The 22,512-nt window shown below is 43.1% G+C and overlaps 1 protein-coding gene across 4 annotated transcripts in view; it reads right to left on the bottom strand.

The window, feature by feature from the left end:
* Nucleotides 1-5,664: 5,664 nt before the first annotated feature.
* The window catches only part of znf608 (zinc finger protein 608), a 90,652-nt gene continuing 73,804 nt past the window's right edge, over nt 5,665-22,512 (bottom strand). For 3 of the 4 annotated variants that reach the window (XM_060837776.1, XM_060837768.1, XM_060837781.1), the window contains exons 5-10: nt 18,642-21,141; nt 14,689-15,106; nt 12,048-12,220; nt 11,161-11,314; nt 9,847-9,928; nt 5,665-6,605 (exon numbers count right to left, since the gene is read on the bottom strand). In XM_060837776.1, coding sequence (XP_060693759.1) covers nt 6,599-6,605; nt 9,847-9,928; nt 11,161-11,314; nt 12,048-12,220; nt 14,689-15,106; nt 18,642-21,141 — 3,334 coding nt within the window. In that variant the 3' untranslated portion in view covers nt 5,665-6,598. Of the gene's footprint in view, nt 6,606-9,842; nt 9,929-11,160; nt 11,315-12,047; nt 12,221-14,688; nt 15,107-18,641; nt 21,142-22,512 lie in introns of those variants that run through there. The other variant, XM_060837789.1, reaches the window with a different exon arrangement.

The raw sequence follows: 22,512 nt of genomic DNA, 5'->3' as shown, positions 1-22,512 counted from the left end.
AAGTTCTTCTGCAGCCTGCAAGAATTAGTGTCTTCTTTCTACTACCTCATACTCTTGGGCCATCACCCTCTCTAACTCTGCCACAACACACGCCTCTCACCTAGGCTTATGGATTACATTTGCTATTACATGCATCATGTCCACACAATGGCTCTCATCTACTGTGTTCTCCCAAACTATTAACCCTTCATATCCTCTGCATTGCCAATTCATTGGGTCGGGCACTTCACCATCCCTCTTTTTTCTATTCATTAGATGAGGGCAATTTAACTACCCATCCCTAATTATCCAGAGGGCGGTTAAGGGTCAACCACATTGCTGTGATTTGGGAGTCACATGTAGGCCAGACTCTAAAGGGCATTAATGAACCAGACTGTTTTTTCCTTACCATTAACAATGGATTCATGGTCATCATTAGACTCTTAATTCCAGATTTTCTTTCAATGAATTCAAATTCCACAATCTTCAGTGGTGAGATTTGAATTCAGGACCCCAGAACATTATCTGGGTCTCTGGATTAACAGTCCAGTGATAATGCCACGAGGTCATCACCCCCACCCCCTTCCTTGCTTGCTCCAGATTCAACACAAAGTGCTCTTGAATCTATTTCCATCATACTCAGTCCCTTCCTTTGTTCACTGCAGGAAAAATTGGTCCATGCCCAGTCTCCACAACATTCTGACTGGTCTATGTGTAATACTTGGACTTTCTTCTTTAGCAGTGTTTGCTGACACTTAGAACTGCAGGCAACTATGCATTCACGTTCATTCTGGAGTGCATATACTCTGACACTGCTGCACACGGATGTGTGCATTATTTTGAACTGGGCTTTAGTGGTGAGGATTGGGTTTTTGGACAAGGGTTAGAGGGAATGCCCTTCCAAAGTGAGAATGTAACAGGGCTCAGAAACAGGAAGGTTGGGGGTGACAAGATGAGCCCAGGAGCCATGAGGCTATCTTCCCCTCTGTCAATTGACCGTGCATTAGGGAGACAATGGCTTCATGGTATTATCACTGGACTGTTGATCCAGATAACAGTCTTGGAGGCTGGATTCAAATACCACCACAGCAGCTGGTGGAATCTGAATTCAACAAATATCCATTTAGTATTAAGAATCTATTGATGACCATGAGTCAATTGTCAGTTCATTAATGTCATTTAGCGAAGGAAACTGCCATCTTTACCTGGTCTAGATCCCCAAACCGTCCTTCCAGGTAAGACTGAGGTTCATCTGCCTCTCTTCCATCAGGTGCTTCCGATGTGATCCTTGCTACATCAGGGAGACTGAATGTAAACTTAGGCAACAGTTTGCCTTGCATCTCAGCTGGGCTCGCAGGGGCTGGCAGGACATCCCAGTCACTGCCCATTTTAATTCACCTTCCCACTCCCTTTCCAATATGACTATCCTTGGCGTCCTCCATTGCCAAACAAACCAAATTGCAAATTGGAGGAACAACACCTCATCTTCTGCCTGAACAGCCTACAGCCCGGATCAACATTGAGTTCTCCAATTTCAAATAATCTCCCTTCCCATCCATTGACTTCCTTCCCATCCCTTCCCCCTCCTTTCCACCCCTCCCTGCCACCAACTGGATTCATTCCTCCCATTGAGCAACCAGGTCGTACTTTCTGCCTGTCTTCATCTATCCCTTCACCACCCTGCCCCCATCATCCATTTTATCTGCAGCTCCCCTTACACCCACCAGCAGTCCTGAAGAAGGGTTATATCCAAAACATCAATTTCTCCACCTCCTAGTGCTGCCTGGTTTGTTGAGTTCTTCCAGCCTCCTGCCTGAATACTTTGAATTCCAGCATCTGCAGTTTTTTTTTGTCTCTAATCCTTATCTGGTCTGGTCTACATGTGACTCCAGACCCACAGCAATGTGGTTGACTCTTAACCGCACTCCAGGCAATTAGAGAAGGGCAATAAATGCTGCCTGGCCAGTGACGCCTTCATCCTGTGACTGTATGAAGAAAAAAATGCCTACCTCAGCTCGCTCCAGCTCCTCCTTTCCCTCCGGTTCTCTTCTGGATCCTAATCTCCACCTCTCTCTCTTCCCGTGTCCTCCTGATTTTTCGCCCTACCCAACCCCTCCATCCTCCCAGCCTGGTCCTGATCATTTTATCCCAACCATCTCGATCTCTTACACCTCTTATACCTCCCAGTCTTGATCTCTAATCCCCAGTCCCAGACCTCTGCCCCCAAAATTGGCACATTTAAACCAACTCATAGCATACAAGCATCGGTGTCAGCTAACACAGCCTATTTCTTTACTCCTTTATGGGTTGTGATGAACTGCCTTCCTGAACTGCTACATTCCATTTTGTTTAAGTAGTTCAATAATACAGTTAGGGAGGTTGTTCCAGGATTTTGACTGAATGAAGTGCAAAATATTTCCAGGTCAAGATGGTGAGTGGTTTGAAGGGGAATTTGTAGGTGGTAGTGTCCCTTGGCTCTGCTGCTCTTGTCCTTGCGGATAGTAGTGGTCATGGGTTTCAAATGTGCTTTATAAGGAGCCTTGGTGCATTTCTGCAGTGCATCTTGTAGAGAGTACACACTGCTGTGACTGAATGTCAATGGTGGAGAGGATGGATCCTGGTGAATGTGATGCCATTCAAGCAGGCTGCTTTATCCTGGATGGTGTCAAGCTTCTTGAGTGTGATTGTAGCTGCACTCATACAGACAAGTGGAGAGTAACCCACCACCCTCAGGATTTGAGCCTTGGAGGCTATGAACAGGCTTTGGGGAACAGGAAGTGAGTTACTCCCTGCAGGATTCCTCTACTTTGACCGGCTCTTGGAGACACAGTAATTACTGGCTTGTCTAGTTCAGCTTCTGGTCAATAGATTGATTGGATTCAGAGATAGTAACACTATTAAATGCTTTAATTCTCCCTTGTTGGATGTGGTCATTGCCTGGCACTTGTTTGGCATGAATGTTACTTGCTACCTTTCAGCCTAAGCTTAAATATTGTCCAGATCTTGCTGCATTGAACATGGTCTGCTTCAGCACCAGAGGAATCGCTAATGATGGGGAGCACTGTGCAATCAGTCAGTCATCTTTACTTCTGACTTGATGGAGGGAGGGTCATTGATGAAGCAGCTGAAGATGGTTGGGCTGAGCATAAGTACCCTGAGGAACTCCTGCTGGGATGTCCTGGAGTTGAGATGACTGAGCTCCAATAATCTTTCTTTGTAACAATGGAGTACTTACCCTCTGATTTTCATTGACTTCAGTTTTTCTAAGGGTCCTTGATGCTTCACTCCATCAAAGGTCTCCTTGACTTCAAGGGCACTCACTCTCACCTCACCTCTGGAACTTAACTCTTTGCTCATATTTGAATTAAAAATATAATAAGGTCAGGAGCTGAGTGACCCTCGTAGAACCCAAACTGAATGCCAGTTAGCATGTTATTGCTAAGCAACTGTGGCTTGATAGCACTATCGGTGATACCTTCCATCACTTTCCTTACGATCAAGATAGACTGATGGAGCAATAATTGGTTACGTTGGACTTGTCCCGCTTTTTTTAAACACAGGACACGGCAACACAATTTTCCTTACTACTGGGTATATACTAGTGTTATAGCTGTACTGGAACAGCTTGACCAGGGAGAAAGTGAGGGCTGCAGACGCCAGAGAGACTGAGTTGAAAAAGCCTGGCTCTAGAGAAAGCACAGCAGGTCAGGCAGTATAGAGGAGCAAGAGAGTTGACTGAAGAAGATTATGCCCAAAACATCAACTCTCTTGCTCCTCAGTTGTATCCTGACCTGCTGTGCTTTCTGTAGGGGTACAAGACATTCTGGAGCATAAGTCTTCAATACTACAGCCAGAATGTTGTCAGGGACCGTGGCCATTACAGTATCCAGTACTTCGAACCATTGCCTGATATCACATGGAGTGAATTGAATTGGCTGAAGACTAACATCCGTGACATTGGGGATCTTTGGCGGAGGCAGTAGTGTATCATCCACTCGGTACTTCTGGCTGAAGATTGTTTCAAATGCTTCAGCCTTATCTTTTGCATTGATGTGCTGGGCTCCCCCATTATTGAAGATGGGGATATTTATATCCTCCGCCTCCAGTGATTAATTGTCCACCACACCACAATTCACAATTGGATGTGGCAGGCTTAAACCTGATCTGTTGGTTGTGCAAGTTACTTCGCTCTGTCTATGCTGTGTGGCATGCAAGTAGTCCTGCCTCGTAGCTGCACCAAGTTGGCACGTTTCCAGGGAAACCTGGTACTTACTTTTGGCTGCCCACATGCAGCCTTCATTGAACTGGTTGCAGTTGACCTGAAAAGTTAATTATGGCTTCATCACTACGAGAACATGGACCAAATGCCTGAACCCTATGATTGGAATTTGATGAGTTCCGTGTCTGACTGGGGCAGTAACCTCTAACTCTTTAAAGATCCCCCTTAACACTACAAAAAGACCACACCCTTTTGATGTTCTGGTATGGTCATTTCGTTGAAGCACACACAGTGTGTTTGCCACATGAGCTCCTAGCGCCTACTGTGATACAATGATATAGCACATCGCCATAAACAATTTTTCCACCTTCTTGGCTGCTCAATGCTCTGAAACGTGACAAGTTACCATCTTCTCATGCAAGCCACAGAGGCTGGCAGCCTCCGAGGAAATGCAAACTGAGTGAGATATGTGATGTCCCCCTGCATGTGAAGCAACCTGACAGCAGCATGTGACTCACAGATGTCAATGATCTCCAAAATAAAGTTCTGAAGTAGTGTGTGACACTCTGATGGTGATGTGGTGAAGCTGGTGAATTGATGTTGACTAGCGTAGACAAAAGACAGAGGAAGACTGTGTCCGTGAAGCGTACAGAGATCTTGTGATGAAGACGGGGTTGGATGAAGGCCTGGAGAAACATGTAATGAGGTACTGCCAACTCTGACTTTCATGTTGTGAACTGGCTCCATCTCTTTGGAGAGGAGAGAATTGGGTGGGTTTAGCCAATGAGGAGATGATGATGAATGGAAGTAAGGTTGTTACCATTCATTCGCGAGATTCTGAACTTGTCATTTTCACCTTAAAGATAATATTGGGAACGTTTTTTTCTCAATATTTGATATTTTTATTTTTGTCATATTTTCTACATTGCTTCCCATTGCTCATATTGTTTCAGGGAGAGAAAATCCTGCCCTATAACTTTTTTTTTGTAATGACATCAGAGATGAGACTAGCTTGCTCGACGTTGCCTGTTTCTATGGCATAGAGCTGACAACCCCCTCATATGTGTCTTGATTTCATCCAGTTCTCATTCCCTTCACCCACAAGTATGATATTCACCTCAGGCTGTGCAAGTGAGGCCTACGGTTCCACTTCTAGATGTCAAGGAGACAGTGACGTGACAGGACAATGTCATGATGCTACTGACCAGCCAGGTGTCAAATTTCTGACACTGGAGGTCTACGGCCAGTTGCCTTATAACAGTGCTGAATTAATGCTGCAAACTGTGCACTTGAAACTGAGCACCCACCACTGGGTTAGTACAGCTGCAGGAGGAGAGAGAAGGAGTGGGCATCATTTTGCTACTATGTAAGGGTGATAGCAAAAGCCAACAAGAGCAGCTTCTATCGAGAAGAGAACAGCAGCTGCAACAATACAGCATAGGAAAATAAAGACTCAACAACACATATACAAAAACATTTTTTTTTATTCTGATTGCCGAATTATTTAAGGCAAGTATAAAAAATGAAAGCATTCAATATACACTTTACATAAAATAAACTAGATTACAGCATAAAACAAGTAACCAGGCAACTGCGCAAGTTCTTCCTAAATCTGGATAATTGTAAACATTTAAAACTGCTGAACTAGTTCAAGTAATAAACAATCACAGATGTCTTCTTGTATGGGTGGGTGGAAGAGATTATGTAGGCTATGGGGGTAATCAGCCATTCAATATCATAAAGACATTTTATATTCACAGATGCTCATTATTTTCCATTTCAAACCTGTACATTATATACACTCACACGCGCGCGCACACACACAATCACAATGGGCATTCTTATAACCCTCAGAGCCCTCTGTATGTATAATCTTCACAATAAACAACAATGCAGTGGACATGTGAATACAGTTAGCACACAGACGCATTTAAATAGTGTCTAAGTGTTTTCAAGGGGTCACCAAGTACACGTAAACACTGTACCAAAGTGTTACTGTCACAATTAGCCTCTCTGAGGGTCTAAATGCCACAACCAGTTCAAAAGAACACCTACCCAGAACAGTATGCTCTACAAAACCAAGCAATTGTCATCTTTTTGTTGCTAACATTTTCAGGAAACGGCAAAGTACTGTGACAACTGCCACCAATAATTGACCCTGCATTTGTGAGCCTGGTTACCAATACAAAAAAAACCAAAAAGAATATATTTAAACAAAAGTTTAATTACAGCAACATTTGTAACTCAGTTATAAAATTTGCAATTTACAAATATGAAATGACTGGTTTCGCCTGACATCAAGGCATTTGAAATCAACACCATGGAACTGATGTCTGTATAAACCTTTTCTTCATGTGATCCAGTCACATGATTATGATTCAATATACACTCATGAGGTCATCATTCCCTGCAGAAGAAAAAGCAAGACAAGATGTCAGAAAGGATTCTAGGAATAGGTCAGCCTGTTAATTTGCTAAGTAATGCGACTACACAAAGTACGAGAATCCCAGGTCTGATGCGCAATTTGATTTCCAGCCATTAGCCGTTCTTGACCAAAGTAGCCACAGAGATGCTGCATTCAGCCTCACTACTCTGGGGTAAGAAGGGAAGGGTCAACTAGGATTGCTGGTCCTGAGTGAACTTTGCCAAAATGTGGACATTGCAGTCGCTGGGGTGAGGTACAGCTTTGGTCTAGTTGCCCAAACCATGTTCTCAAGTGAATAATGGCCACTTGGAAAGGATAGTGGAATAAATCAGAAATCTTAGAATCCCTACAGTATGAAAACAAGTCCCTGGGCCCAACAAGTCCCTGGGCCCAACAAGTCCATGTCGACCCTCCAAAGAGTATCCCATCCAAACCCATTATTCCACATTTACCCCTGACTAATGCACCTAACCTACACGTACCTGAACACGATGGTCAATTTAGCACGGTCAATTCACCTAACCTGCACATCTTAGGATTGTGGGAGGAAACCAGAGCACCCAGAGGAAACCAACGCAGATACAGGGAGAACACACAAACTCCGCACGGTTGCCTGAGGCTGGAGTCGAACTCGGGTCCCTGGCACTGTGAAGTGATAATGCTAACCACTGAGCAACTATGCCATCCAAGAGCAATTCAACCTCAATCAATGTGCATCAATCCACATTTTCCAGAATTGGTCATTGTGTATGAAACAGGATTTGGGTGGCATCATTCCTTTCATAAGTAATGGCTATTAGGTTCAACTGGAGCACACTCACTACCCCATGGCCTAGACTCAGAGATATACAGCATGGAAATAGACCCTTCGGTCCAACCCATCCATGCCGACCAGATATCCCAACCCAATCTGGTCCCATCTGTCAGCACCTGGCCCATATCCCTCCAAACCCTTCCTATTCATATACCCATCAAAATGCCTCTTACCAGCTTCCACCACTTCCTCTGGCAGCTCATTCCATACCCATACCACCCTCTGCATGAAAATGTTGTCCTGAAGGTCTCTTTTATATTTTTCTCCTCTCACCCTAAACCTATGCCCTCTAGTTCTGGACTCCCCCATCCAGGGAAAAGACTTTGCCTATTTACCCTATCCATGCCTCTCAATTTTGTAAACCTCCATAAGGTCACCCCTCAGCCTCCAATGCTCCAGAGAAAACTGCCCCAGCATGTTTAGCCTCTCCCTGTAGCTCAAATCCTCCAACCCTGGCAACATGCTTGTAAATCTTTTCTGAACCCTTTCAAGTTTCACAACACCTTTCCGATAGGAAGGAGACCAGAATTGCGCAATATTCCAACAGTGGCCTAACCCATGTCCTGTACAGCCGCAACATGATCCCCCAACTCCTGTACTCAATACTCTGACCAATAAGGGAAAGCATACCAAACAACTTCTTCACTATCCTATCTACCAGCGACTCCACTTTCAATGAGCTATGAACCTGCACTCCAAGGTCTCTTTGTTCAGCAACACTCCCTAGGACCTTACCATTAAGTGTATAAGTCCTGCCAAGATATGCGTTCCCAAAATGCAGCCCCTCCCATTTATCGGAATCAAAATCCGTCTGCCACTTCTCAGTCCATTGGCCCATCTGGTCAAGATCCTTTTGTAATCTGATGTAACCCTCTTCGCTGTCCACTACACCTCCAATTTTGGTGTCATCTGCAAATTTACTAACTGTATCTCTTATGCTTGCACCCAAATCATTTATGTAAATGACAAAAAGTAGAGGACCCAGCACCGATCCTTGTGGTCACAGGCCTCCACTGGTCACAGGCCTCCAGTCTGAAAAACAACCCTCCACCACCACCCTCTGTCTTCTACCTTCGAGCCAGTTCTGTATCCAAATGGCTAGTTCTCTCTGTATTCCATGAGATCTAACCTTGCTAATGTCTCCCATGGGGAACCTTGTCGAACGCTTTACTAAAGTCCATACAGATCACATCTACTGCTCTGCCCTCATCAATCCTCTTTGTCACTTCTTCAAAAAACTCAGTCAAGTTTGTGAGACATGATTTCCCATGCACAAAGCCATGTTGACTATCCCTAATCAGTCCTTGCCTTTCCAACTACATGTACATCCTGTCCCTCAGGATTCCCTCCAACAACTTGCCCACCACCGAGGTCAGGCTCACCGGTCTATAGTTCCCTGGCTTGTCCTTACCACCCTTCTTAAACAGTGGTACCACGTTTGCCAACCTCCACTCTTCTGGCACCTCACCTGTGACTATCGATGATACAAATATCTCAGCAAGAGGCCTAGCAATCACTTCTCTAGCTTCCCACAGAGTTCTCGGGTACACCTGATCAGGTGCTGGGGATTTATCACCTTTACCCGTTTCAAGACATCCAGCACTTCCTCCTCTGTAATCTGGACATTTTGCAAGATGTCACCATCTATTTTCCTCCAGTCTATATCTTCCATATCCTTTTCCATACTTGACTGTGAATTATTTTATTCCAAGTAGCTGAGTGCCAAAAAACGTGTGCATTTGAGCAATGCTGAAATAACACTCCATTAAATTTTCAGCCTTCCACTGATCTCTAATGTGGCTGTCATGAAATTAGATAGAACCAGCCTACCAACATATAACTAACTAGCAAAAGGAACTGCATTGAAAAATGCATGCTTAAGGCACATTGGTCTTTGGATCTTTAAATTTGTGTTAAACTGCTAAGTCTCATGTAAATTGTAGATGCAGGGGTTGGTAGTGCTACATAACAGGAATGAGGAGGACATAAGGGTATTATATTGAGAAAGAATGAATTATGCAGGAGCTAGTGACATTTTTGGAACAGCTCCAATTCTCAGGAACAAATGCGTGGAAATGTAGAAAATTTAGAGTCAGGTCAGCAATTCTTTTTCCTCGGGGTTATTTTGTTGTTGGCTGTCCCTCAGTCCTTTTGAGGAATGTTGGTCAGGTCACAAGTAAATATGATATCCTTAAGGAGGCCTGAAATAGTCGCTGGACCCTAACTGGATATTTGAAAGTGCTAACATGTGTTTCAAGTACAGGGCCATGTGCCCACCAACTTCAGCTGACAGCTGTCGGGAAGGTGATGGGAGAATATGGACACTGACACCAATATCTACTGCATCAACACACTTCAAAAGCCAGCATTTCACAGGAAAAGACTTTTTTTAAAATATATACAGCTCACCTTCTCTGAGCAGGGAAAATGGCGGATGCAGAAGCCTGCGCAGCCACCTGCTGACCGGCAACGATGGCAGCGGATGCCAGCCCTAAAGGAATTAATGCAAACAGAGCCAACATTTAGAGTTAGTGGAACATGTAGCAAACACATACTAAATACTGCAGCTGGAACTGACAAGAACTGTAACACTGACAGCATAAAATATTGAGTCTGACTGAGGTTTTGCTAGATTAAACTACTACCTTTAATTACACTGTCTGAATGTTAGGAAGCAGGGCAGCTTTGAGCTTGCGTTCTCTGAGAGATTTTCACTCTTCCAGCATAAAAATACCGTGAGCACACAAAATTTCATGCCATGTGTTCGTGGCAAATGAGGCTTCAGATCAGCTGCATGCATTGGGAAAATATACTTCAGCTGGCATGCTTCAGATTATAGCGTCACTGCTCCAGTGTTTATGTTACACCAATACCAAGTTATATTGTTGCTCATTTTTCATGTGTTATCACATCAGTTTCTCCCCTATCCCTTGTCTCCTGAACAGGGTGACTCCTTTCTGGAGTACTTTATCATTGCTACTGGCTTGTTCCCTTGTACCGTGCCACTATTATTAGCTTAGGCAGTGAAAGTCAGCAACTCATTTAGCTGCAGGAGATGTCCAGGTCACATTCCAGTTTGCTCTTCAGCATGTTTTAATCAAGCATGGGTTGCATTATAGAGGACAGGGTTGAGTTCTCTCTGTATAAACCAGGGGACTTTAAGTCTAATTGTGGCATGCTGTTACATTAGCTACATACTGCTAACTCAGCACAGATTAGGAATCCAATCTGGGCCCACATCCATGTGGCTCAACTACGAGGTGCAGAAACGTTCTAAATAGCCAGCGACAATGACACCTTTTGAATTATTTTGAAGTCACAGCCAAATTTAAAGTGGAGCAAGTTTCTTTTAACTCACAATTTGGCTCACCTGAAGTTTAAACTATTGAATATCCCACAGATTAAAAAAAAATGTAATTTCGATGTTTGCTAAGAGTTCTATGATGCAATGTGCCCCCCTCCCACCCCCACACCCCCACCTCCTTCATGCCTCAGACTAAAAGGACAACTGAGATCAGAAACTTGGAGCATTTAAGGACCAAAATGGACATCAGTCTGCAAAGTTAATTGTTGGAAAAATAGATGTTAATGATTTTTTTATCATCAATGTAACAGAAAAACCAACAAGGGAAAATAAAAACACATTTATAACATATCAAACATTACGATGTAATAGTCAGCTTTGACAAAATGAAAAACCCAATGGCTCAGTCAGGTTAGTACCTTGATATGGGTCATATTGGCCTGGTATTAGAGGATAGCCCATTCCAACATGCGTGTGGTGATGGGTGTGGACATGTCGCTGTGCAAAAGGTGAATGACGCTCTCTCTCTCGCTCAGCTTCTCTCTCGCGTTCAGGTGCAGCCTTTTCGGCGGGCTACAGAAGAAAAAAATTGCAACGTTTCACAAAAAAAACAGTTCTGCAGAGTCAGGCTAATTACAATATAAATTACCATCTCCGACTCATTGCACCAAATATTTAGCTCGTACATATTAATTAAGTCACACAACTTAACATTCTACACGCATGCTAATAAAGCAGGAACAAACTTCAAAGGGAACCAGAAAGCCATTTTTTCTCTGTTACCAAAGTCATGAAAAGATAAAGGGAGGCATTGATCTATAAAAATGTGGTTGTGATTTACTGAGTAAAGATTGATGAAGGAAAGAGATCCTGATATTTCAAAGTCTTTTAACAATGCTAAAACCTGAATCAGAAATTACTCCAGGAAAACCAATCAATCAATCTGGAGCTCAGTTGTATGCCAAATATGGACATTTCTATATTGCTTGAAAATATACCCAAACAACATGTAAAGGTTGTGGCTTTGGAAAATATTCCTAAAACAAGTTAAAGGCATGAAGATCAATCACATGCTGAGAATTGGTTGTGAGTATTTCAGACTTTATTTCACGTGTTCCCTATGGATCCCTTTATCTGCATGTTTTTACAAATGTGGTACATCAAGCAGGACATGTTGTCAAAGAAAGTCATAAATTATGAGTTTTATATCTGAGTTTATTGCACCACAGCAGTTTTTATGGTGGTTTTCCCTGTGCAGATTGTCATGCTCAAACAATTTTGGCCGACGTTCGGTCACCCTACTCACCCCAGGAGACTTGCTGCGATACTGGTTGGCATGCTGCTGAAGCAGATCGAGTGCCTTGGATTCAGCCGCTGGTTTAGTGTTCACGTTGGGACTTGTGCTTGATTTCTCTGTTTCCTCACGGCTGGACATCTTCCCATAGACAGGGTAGTGAAACCCAGGAGAGAGGTATGCCCCTGTTTGATACACACAAATAGGTGAAGTCCTCCCAGAGTTTCAAAGAACACCCTGTTTGAATGCCACCGCCAACAAGATTTCTTGTCACAGATCGGGTTTGCGAGCATTCAAAACAGAGGCAGACGTCAACCATTTGGCCCCCAAGTCAGCTCCGCCATGTTACTGAGATAATTGCTGTTCCAGCAAAGTCTGGCAGCATCAGTGGAGATGGAAACGAGTCCAGTGGATTAGCTCTGCTTCTCTCTCCACAGATGCTGCTTGACCTGCTGAGTTTCTCGAGCTTGTATTTTTAGCTTTTCAGCATCTGTGGTATTTTGCCTTTACTTCATGGCTGACTTTTTTTGCTTCAATTTCACATTCCTATTGACTCGTCATAACCTTTTTATTCCCTTATCTGACAAGAATCTATCCACCTTTACCTGAAAAAAATACCCAATGACCCATATCTCCATTGCCTTCTGAGGGAGAAATCCAGAGCCACATTGCTCTGAGAACATATTTTGCCTCATTATATTCCAGAAGAGGAAACCCCTGATTTTACATCAGTGACTCCTTCTGACTCACTTTTTCCACAACCAATGGGTTAAGATCATTCAAGATTTTAAAAACCTCAACCAAGTCACCCCCTCCCAGTCTTCTCAACTCCACTGAAAACAAGCCCAATCTGTCCAACCTATCCTCAGAAGACAACCCACTCATTCCAGATATCACTTGAGTCAGCTGACTCATGCATTTGAACTCCTGAACCTCTCTGCATCTTGGAATTCTGCAGTTATTCTCCATGTAAGAAATATTCTGATTTCTCATTCTTCCTGCCAAAGTGAACATCTTCACACTTACCCACATTATACTCCATCTGTCAGACTTTTGCCATACGACCACCAAATTTAAACTCAAAAGTAAGTCATTTAGCCCACTGAATCAGTCCCCCCAGGCAGTGTGCTCATGGTTAGTCTGGCAATCCTCAACACCACTTTCCTTTCTTTACTCCCTGCCCCCTCCCCAAACCCATTGATTTTCTCACTGGTTAAAAATCTGTCAATCTCAGCTTTGAACATAATTAATGTCCCAGCCTCCGTGATAAAAGAACTCCACAAATTCACTGCACTCCGAGAGAGGAAATTCCACCTCATCTCTGTCTTAAAATGGTGGCTCCCTTACTCGAGAGGTAATGCCCTCTGGCTTCACAAGGGGAAACAATGTTTCTGCATCCACCCTGTCAAGTTCTCGGAGAATCTTCTATGTTTTAGTAAGGTTGCCTCTCATTTTTCTAAACTCCACTGAGTACAGACAAGCGCAATCAACTCAACCTCTACTCATTATACAACCTTTCCATAACCGGCATCAGCCTAGTGAGTCTTTTTTGCACTGCCTCCAATATCAGTATATCTATCCTTAATAAGAGGCTCAAAATGTTCAAAGTATGTGACGCTGTGGTCTGCATAGTTTTAGCAAGATTTCCTAATCTTTATACTCCACTCATCACATTTAGGGAAAGACCCACTTACACATATTCAGCTTCCTGCCAGACAGCTGTACTTCTTTCCGTCTTAGTATGTTACCCCCTACATCATGAGTTTTTATTTTCTGCAATAATCTTTGACGTGACATCTTATCAAATGTATTCTGAAAATCTAAGCACAATACATCTACAGGTTGCCTCCTATCCACAGTGCACATTACTCAGTCAATGAAGTCCAATAAATTGACTAAATATGTTTTCCCTTTGCATGCCTCACTCTCACATTTCTATTCAATGTCTTTTTCACTCAGTCCATGCTGAAATCACTGGCTTAATTTGGGCTGTTTAATGCCAGGTTCTGTCAGCCCAGCAACGTCTGAGACAAATGGCCACCGAAAGAGCCTGGACAGCAAACATCAGCTGGTCGTTCAAAGTGCATGCACTGAAGCACAGTGCCAATCTGCAGACTTTGGGAATCAGAATCCAATAGCATTAGTCATCACTATGTTTACCTCTTGGAAGCCCAGGAAAAGTAAGGCTTGTTGTAAAGCCTTTACGTTTACCTGGCTGAGATCTGCCCAGCTCTGTACTGGGAGTCAAAGGTTGTCAAACATAGGAAAAAAAAAGAGGAGATGTGGTCACAGTCAGATCAGCCACAAATTTACTGAAGAGCAGTGCAGGCTAGAGAGGCTAAATGGCCTAGTTCTGGTCCTAATTAATGTGTTCACATGTACACTATGATTGTACTGACTGGGAGCCAGCACAGGATCCTCTTGGTATGTTATTCCTAGTTACACCTGGCAATTACTGAGATTTTCTTTCTATTCTTTATCTCTAATATTGTTTTTTTTTCACTTTCAAAATCTCTTATGACCTCAACTATTATGAACCAAAACTTTCCATAACCTTTTGATTCTTCACACACACACATATGCGGACGTATAAATGACACACTGACAGACAGAGAGACACATGCACCCGCAAGCACATAGTAGAATGACCTACCTGGGTAGCTATGCATTAGCACTGGAGACACTGCTCTGTAGGCTGGATCATACATTTGTGAATAAGGATTATAAGCGTGCAGGTATTGAATGTAAGATTGATGCTGATTCATTGGTGATGAGACAGCAACACGAGCTCCTCGAGACTCCTTTGCAATGACAGGAGTCTTACGATCATCAGTTTTATTTTTATGTTCCTCCAGTGAGAGAGACTGCGATTCAGCCCGTTTGGCATCTTTTGGCTCCTCTTTTATGTTAGTTACTCCCATAGGAATATTAGATCCATTTCCCTCTTTGCTGGATGCCTTAATTGGACTGTCTTCTTTCTGCTTTTTCTCTCGCTCAAAATCGTCCATTTTTTGCTGTTCCATGTACTTTGGCTGGTAAACATAATGGGGCCATGGTCGGCTATCTGGCTCCTGTGTATAATCAGAGAACATGTCATCGAGATTTCACATTCCATCGCCTCATTAAATCCGTGCAATAAAACTCTGCAGTTACCTTACACACTCACGCACACAGTCATACACATTTCTATATTAAACTGACCTTTTGATATAACTGTCTTGCTAATATGCCATGTTCACATTCATTGCTAAATATATAGCAATCAAGCTTCATCCATTGTGCATAAAGGACTCTGCTCACCTCATAGGAATTATCTGGGATGGACTTAAAACTGATTTCTTAAAGCTCTCTATGAAGTATGGAACCAAAGAAATATTTTTCCAATTATGTTTCTTTCTTCTATGCAGATTAGAATCAAGGAGAATCCAATTACAGTCATAATAACTAGCTCATCTGCTCAGTCAATACTAAAAGGTCCTTTGGGCACAATTTTATATGAACAAGCTATAAACTTTCTGCAGATATCTTGAAACACATTACATAAAAGTGCAACTGAAAGATTTGGACCTGTCCTTTTACACCTAAAAGGTGATTCAGTCACTATCAGTCATCAATTTAAGCTAGGTTATTTTCACTAGAAACTGAATGGTAGTGTGTAACTGGAATGCTGTAAACATAGAACAAAGTTACTTGACACTAATAATTCAAATAAGTTAATTATCAAAGATTTCATAGAATAGAATTCCTACAGTGTGGAAACAGGCCATACAGCCCATCAAGTCCACACCAACCTTCTGAAGAGCATTCCACCCAGACCCACTCCATCCCTGTAATTCTGCATTTCCTATGCCTAATCCACCTCACCTATATATCCCTGAACACTATGGGCAATTTAGCACGGACAATCCACCACACAAACATCGGGAAAATGTGCAAACTCCACACAGACAGTCACCCAAGGGTGGAAGTGAACCTGGGTTCCTGGTGCTATGACCTAGTAGTACTAACCACTGAGCCATTGTGCCATTCTCAAATCAGCATTCTGATTCTAGGATACAGTGGAGGAAAACAGGCTGTATATCTTACTGAGTCTGTTCTACCATTCAAAGAGATCACGGCTAACCTCAATCCAAATACCCATTTATCCGTATCACTAAATATAACAGAAACTTATCAGTTAGCAATTAGTATTTTCAGAAGAAAATCTGTGTAGAAACGTTAGCTACTTTTCATGCAAAGGAATTTCCTTGCCAAGAAGTAGAGAATGTCTAGAATTCTCTACCATAGACAGTGTTGAAGTTAGATCACTGAAAATATTAGAAAAGAAAGTAGGTAGATTTTCAAAATATTGAGGAGTTGAAGCCCAGGGAATACCAGCCATGATTTTATAGAATGTGGGATAGGCTTCAGGGGTTGAATAGCCTCCTCCTGCTCCTATTGCTTGCGGTCATATGTTCACTCCTGAAAGATATGGCTAACTTTTACATGATACCTACCAATCCTAGACCTTCCTAACCAATGCAAATACTTTCAATCTATCCCATTCTTTTTCCCCCTTAATACCTTGAACACTTGGTGAAATCATGAATTAACCTTCTCATAGTGCTCACTTATAGGCCTCACCTCACTACAACTGGTAGTCACCCAGTAGCAGGAGGGGTCTCATCATAGGAGACACCTGTGGAAGATTCAGGAGCAGGTTCATCCTTCAAAGACACTCAAAGGCCTGATCAAAGGACCTAATATTGGGAAGAGAGAGATTGCTGAAAACCAGCCCTCCATCTTTGCAGCAAAACCCTATCCCCCTCAGTTGCCATGCTGTGATGCCCTTCCTGCCATCACTCCCCTGTAGTTTTGGTTCCTCACTGACTGTGGGTGAGTGCATTACTGGCAGTAGCCAGTTCCCCACAGTGTGCTGCTGATCACCGAAGATTATCTCAGTGGGCAGGACTTCTGATTCTCGATCTTTGATCGCCATGAAGGGCCTCTGTTAAGTGCCTGACTGGGTCTTTCTACAAGTAAAAAATGAGGTCTGCAGATGCTGGAGATCACAGCTGCAAATGTGTTGCTGGTCAAAGCACAGCAGGCCAGGCAGCATCCCAGGAACAGAGAACTCGACGTTTCGAGCATAAGCCCCCTGATGAAGGGCTTATGCTCGAAACGTCGAGTTCTCTGTTCCTGGGATGCTGCCTGGCCTGCTGTGCTTTGACCAGCAACACATTTGCAGCTGGGTCTTTCTACAAACTACATTAAATCCTCCCCTGAGGAGAGACACAAGACTGTGTCACAGCATTTCAGGTTTGGTCTAAGGCAACACTGTGAAGCTGTGGCATAACCAACACCCCATTTTTTCTAAATCTCTCTCTCTCTAGATATATCGATCATCATTCATTAACCTGTACGATTACATTCTGTAAATGTTCCGACATTTTAATGAACTATGTACATGGACCCCAAAGTTTCTTTGATCCTCAACTGTTTTTAGCTCTTCATTCTCTGTTCAATCCTTCCAGTGGGTGTGGACAATCCCACATTTGCTTATTTTGAAATCCATTTGCCACACCTCTGCCCATTTCAATTTATTGATATCTCTGTCAACTTCTAGCAACCATGGTTACAAAGTCACTTATCTCTCTGTCATTGTGAAGTTTGAATCTCTCATTCAGTACTTTGGGTCATTTAAGTTACAAGAGACTAACTTACAAGCTCTCTGCATAGCTGAAACTGGTTTCCTTACTTAGACGGCAGAATTCTTTTCCAAAAGAAAACATCAAACACTAACAGCTTTCAATGCTGACAATTTAGTCCACAGCAGGGAAGCATCAGAGACTAGCATCAAACTCATTTCAGCCACGAGTCAAAAAGATGTTTTTCAGCAGAGACTGCAGCACAGAAATCAGGACAAGAGGTTTTCCTGACACTGACAAGTGTGGTCCCAGTGGTAATAATTCCATTATGATCAAAAGTGAACTCAGTGAATGGGATTTGAAATTGTAATCTTATTTCCTTCCCTTCATCCCATCTTCTCTTTCAGAAAGCTTTCAGATTTCTTCATCCTAAACTGCAGAATTCCCTCCTTAAATGTCTCCAGCTCTTCACATAACAGTCCACATTTATAAACTGTTGTTAGAACCCTTTAACCCAGGCATTGTGACGTGGCATCAATTCCTTCATCTATTTTCACTTACGTACTGTAATGTGTTGTGTAGCAATTCTACATTGAAGAGATTTTACAAACATTGTAAAATGTACGGCAAACCTTTTTTATTAACCAGCATCTTATGGGATGTGCCATTTGGTCAAGTGGTCAACATAATCAATGTAAAATCACACATTAAAAAATAGAAATGTAATGCAGGGGATATACACATCACTTAATTGCAGAATATGTCACTTAAGTAAAACTTTCCAGCACAGAGCCTTTCACTCTCACCCCGAACTGACTACTCAGGCATCGTGATAATACAGTAAACTTTGTGGTAGTTAAGTATATAATTTTGGCTGGTTTATCGAGAGTGCCTGTTCATAAAGTGCCGATTAAAACAAAGCTTGCTTTAATTTTATTCACCCCGACCACAACTTCAAGCAACTAAAACTTAAGTTTACCTGTTTAAAGCGGATGGTGGGGTCCACTCCTGTCTGCTTCATCGAATCCATCACAGATTTCATTTCCACCGCCTCCTTGATGAGCTGGTGATTCTCCATTTGCTTGGCTTTAAACCCGTCCATTGTCAGTTGTTGTTGCTGCTGCAGAGGCTGAATGTGTGATTTCCCAAGCTCATCTGCTTTGTTAGCGATTCCGGGTTTTGAGGAATCTGACAGCAAGAAGGGATCCTTAGCTTTTGTGCTACTTTTGTTTGGCTCAGGGGTAGAAGGGGCTTTTGAGATCGTAGCGGTTGGAATATTTTTCTGTTTTAATTCATCTTTTCCCAGATCCTTCTGCTGCCCTTCACCTTTTCTTTCGTTATCTCTACTCAACTGCTGCAGTTTCTGCTCTGCAAACCGTTGCTCCTCATAAAATTTTTCATATTGTTGCCTGTAAGAAGGGTTTGTCATTATTGATTTCTGGTCAACGTAACATAAGCCATATGCATATTGTCCATAATACAGTGACTGAGCAAGTGCTGGATGTCTTTGTGTAATAACAGATTGGTGCTGAGCCTGGACATTTACTGCACTTGTGTCACTTTTTTTAACATCCAAAACCTCCACCTTCTCCTTTTTCTCAGCATCTTCATCTGCCTCTTTTTTCACTTTGATGTTCTGGACTGAAGACGGATTTCCAGTCGTGGCATTACTGACCTGACTAGGGTGCATGTAATTAGGAGAATAGTAAGGCTCGTAACCATGGTAAAAAGGTGAATGAGTCTCTTTACTTTGTGCTGGCTGAGAAGAGGCTGAGGAATGAGTTTTTACAATTGTCTCCTTGGAGGAAATTGTATCTGCAGGAGAATTAGTCTTTGACCTTGCGCCCTCTGACCTGCTGTCAGAGCCACCATCATCAGCAGCATCAGAAATATCCGAGTAAGCCGGGCTGTTTGTTTTGGTAGCGGTCCCATCACCACCATTTTGTGTTAAAACATGCAATGGTGTCATGGGAGATTGTCCATTAACCAGACTGCTGCATTCCAGCCTACAGGCACTCCCAATAGAAGGGCTGGGGGCATTGTCTGTGAATGTGTAAACCTTATCAGCCTCGGCTTTTATGCTGGCCATTCTGCTCTCCTGAGAGTCACATAAACCATTCACAAGCACTTCATTTTTATTGAGATGCTCTTTTAAAAAATGTGCAGTCAGCTCTTTTGCAGAAGCCTTTAAATCCTCAGGTTTCCCGAGCTTCGAGTCCATCTTGGGGCTGACTGTCTCTTTACCTTCTTTGTCTTTCAGCTTTCGCTTCTCTTTCTTCTTTTTATCCTTGAGGGAGGACAGAGCTGGGTTTACCACGCTAGGTTCTCCCATAATTGTAGGCTTTGGTTGAATAGGTTTCAGCGGTGGACTCTTTGGTGTTGCCTGGACAACTGTTGTAGTCAGAGAGGGTAGCCCTGGTATTGTTCCTGCAGTGGTGGTTGTGAATGTTGCTGTGGGAATAGCAATCAGCTGCGGTGGGGGAGGGGCCGGAGCAATTGGCCTTGTTGTTTTAGGCTTTGATAACGTTTTATCCACTTTGCCATTGTTGCTCTTTTTCCCTTTTTCTTTGTCACCCATATTTTTCTTATCTATAACCCCTTCCACTTCAAGTTTGGGCATTTCTGAAGCAGACCCACCATCAGGAACTGAGCAGCTTTCCAAAGCTGCAGTCATGTTGGAAATCACAGGAAGATTATTCAGGTCGTTATGCAGTCCTTTCCTTTTACTAGCATTCTTCCCAGATTTAGAGTTGACTATTGGGCTCTGGGCTGCGTTAGCCAAGTCTTTACGGCCCTTTGGTGTCCCTGGGGTGCTAGTGATAGGTGATGGAGGAGCTTTCATTGGATCATAACTCAATCCACTGCCAGAAAGCAAGCTGCCACTTCCTGGCTCAGCAGATTCAACGCCAATTGCCACGTTACTCAAAGCTTCTTCACAGTCTGACATTTTGTCTTCAATGTCCGGCTCAAATTCCAATTTATTCTCAGGATCTAAATGTGCATGAGCCTGGTGGTATCGCAAACCATTGATGTGCTTGTACTTCTTACTACAGTTTGGATGGGGACAGTCAATTAATACTGGAGAAGAGCAACCTTGATCCACAAAAGTAGTCTCGGGCTTCCCCTGTGGGGTGGTTGGAGTGCTTCTCGAATTTGTACGGACCCTCTTCCCGGACTTGGTATCCTCGGAGCTGGAGTTCAGGTCCAACTCCATGGGCGGCTTGTTCTTCCTTTTGGTAATGGGGGAAGGGCTGGTTTTCACATCCTCCATGGTGCAGTTGGGGGGTGTCCTACGTCCGCTCGTGTTAAGACTCCCTCGCCGACCTTTCCCATTCGCCCCGCCTCGGTTCTTGCTTTGCATGCCCCTGGACTCCGTAAAACTGGCTTCATTCATTGGAGCGCTTGCCACAGACCGCGCCCTTTTCCCTCGGCCTCGGCTGGCTCGCATTTCAAAGTCACTCGTGGGCGATTCACAAAACCTGTGGAACATAAAGTACACTTCAGGTTAGTATTAGCCAGAATCGTGAACGTTTGTAGCTCAGTCAAAAGTAAATGAGGGCCAATAAGAAACAGAAAAGTGACCGTTAACACAACTTCCTTTTCATTCATTCACAGGGTGAGGGTGGTGCTGACCTGAGCAGCTGTTCCTAATATCCTCTGAGAGGATGGTGGTGAACTGCCTTCTTGAGCCGCTGCAGTCCATGTGGTGTCAGCATACTCACAGTGCTGTTAGCGAGTGGGTTTCAGGATTTTGATCTACTAACTATGAAGGAACTGTGATACAGTTCCATATAAGGATAGTGTGTGGTTTGGAGGAGAAATTGCAAGTGATGGTGTTCGCATGTATATGTTGCCTATGTCTTGCTAGGTGTTAGAGGTCATGGGTTTAGAAGTGCTGCCTAAGGAGCCTTGTGGCAGTGCAATTTGTAGATGGTAGACGCTGCTGCTGCTGTGCATCACTGGTAGTGGGAGCAAATGTTAAAGGTGTTAAACACGGTGCCAGTCCAGAGGGCTGCTTTGTCCTGCTTTGAGTGTTGTTGCAACTGCATTCATCCAGGTAAGTTGGGGAGTATTCCATCGAAGTGCTGCCTTGTAGATGGTGTACAGGCTCTGGGGAGTCAGAAGGTGAGTTACTCAACACAGAATGTCCACCCTTTGACACAGTCGTGTAGTCACACTGGTTTCATGACTGATTCAGGTCAGTCTCTGGTAACTTCCAGGATGTTAAAATTTAGAAGTTCAGAAGAGAAATGCCAGCAAGGTGCCCCATATGTTTTCGGATAATGATTTTATATTAGATTGCAAATGAATGGTAAAAAGAAGATGTTTGCAATAATACACTTTTTTTAAATAAAGAGGGCTCCCTGAAGACTCATCAATTTCTATCAAATCCTAATAGGAAGACTGAATAGTCGTGGGGTACAGGCTAGCTCTTTTAATCCGGGAATCACGTACAAAGTCAATTTTGGGTAAAAAGACGAATGGTCCCACTTTTGTCTGTTAGGTTCTTACATTGAATGAGTCTGGCTAATTTCAACACTGGGACTGCCTTAATATAGAAACATTATTGCTTAATAAATGGCAGCCACACATACTGAATTAATGGAGCTGAACCAGACAAGGAAAAGAAGGAAAGAAACCTTGGATTAATTACAGACAAATAACAATACAAATAAAATGTTTAGCAATATGTCTAAAATTAGTAGAGTTATAATTCTGAGGCTGTTATGCTAAACTTTGACTTTATTATGGTCAGACTGTGCCTTGAATATGGCACCCAGGTTTGTCATTAACAGAAGAATCACAAAGCTAATCCCAGAGGATAAAGTATGTAGGCAATTTAGAAAAGC

This window comes from Hemiscyllium ocellatum, chromosome 2 (genome assembly GCF_020745735.1).
Source record: "Hemiscyllium ocellatum isolate sHemOce1 chromosome 2, sHemOce1.pat.X.cur, whole genome shotgun sequence".
Lineage (NCBI taxonomy): Eukaryota > Metazoa > Chordata > Chondrichthyes > Orectolobiformes > Hemiscylliidae > Hemiscyllium > Hemiscyllium ocellatum.
The sequence above is the reverse complement of the archived record's forward strand: the minus strand, read 5'-3'. Positions and strand labels throughout refer to the sequence as shown.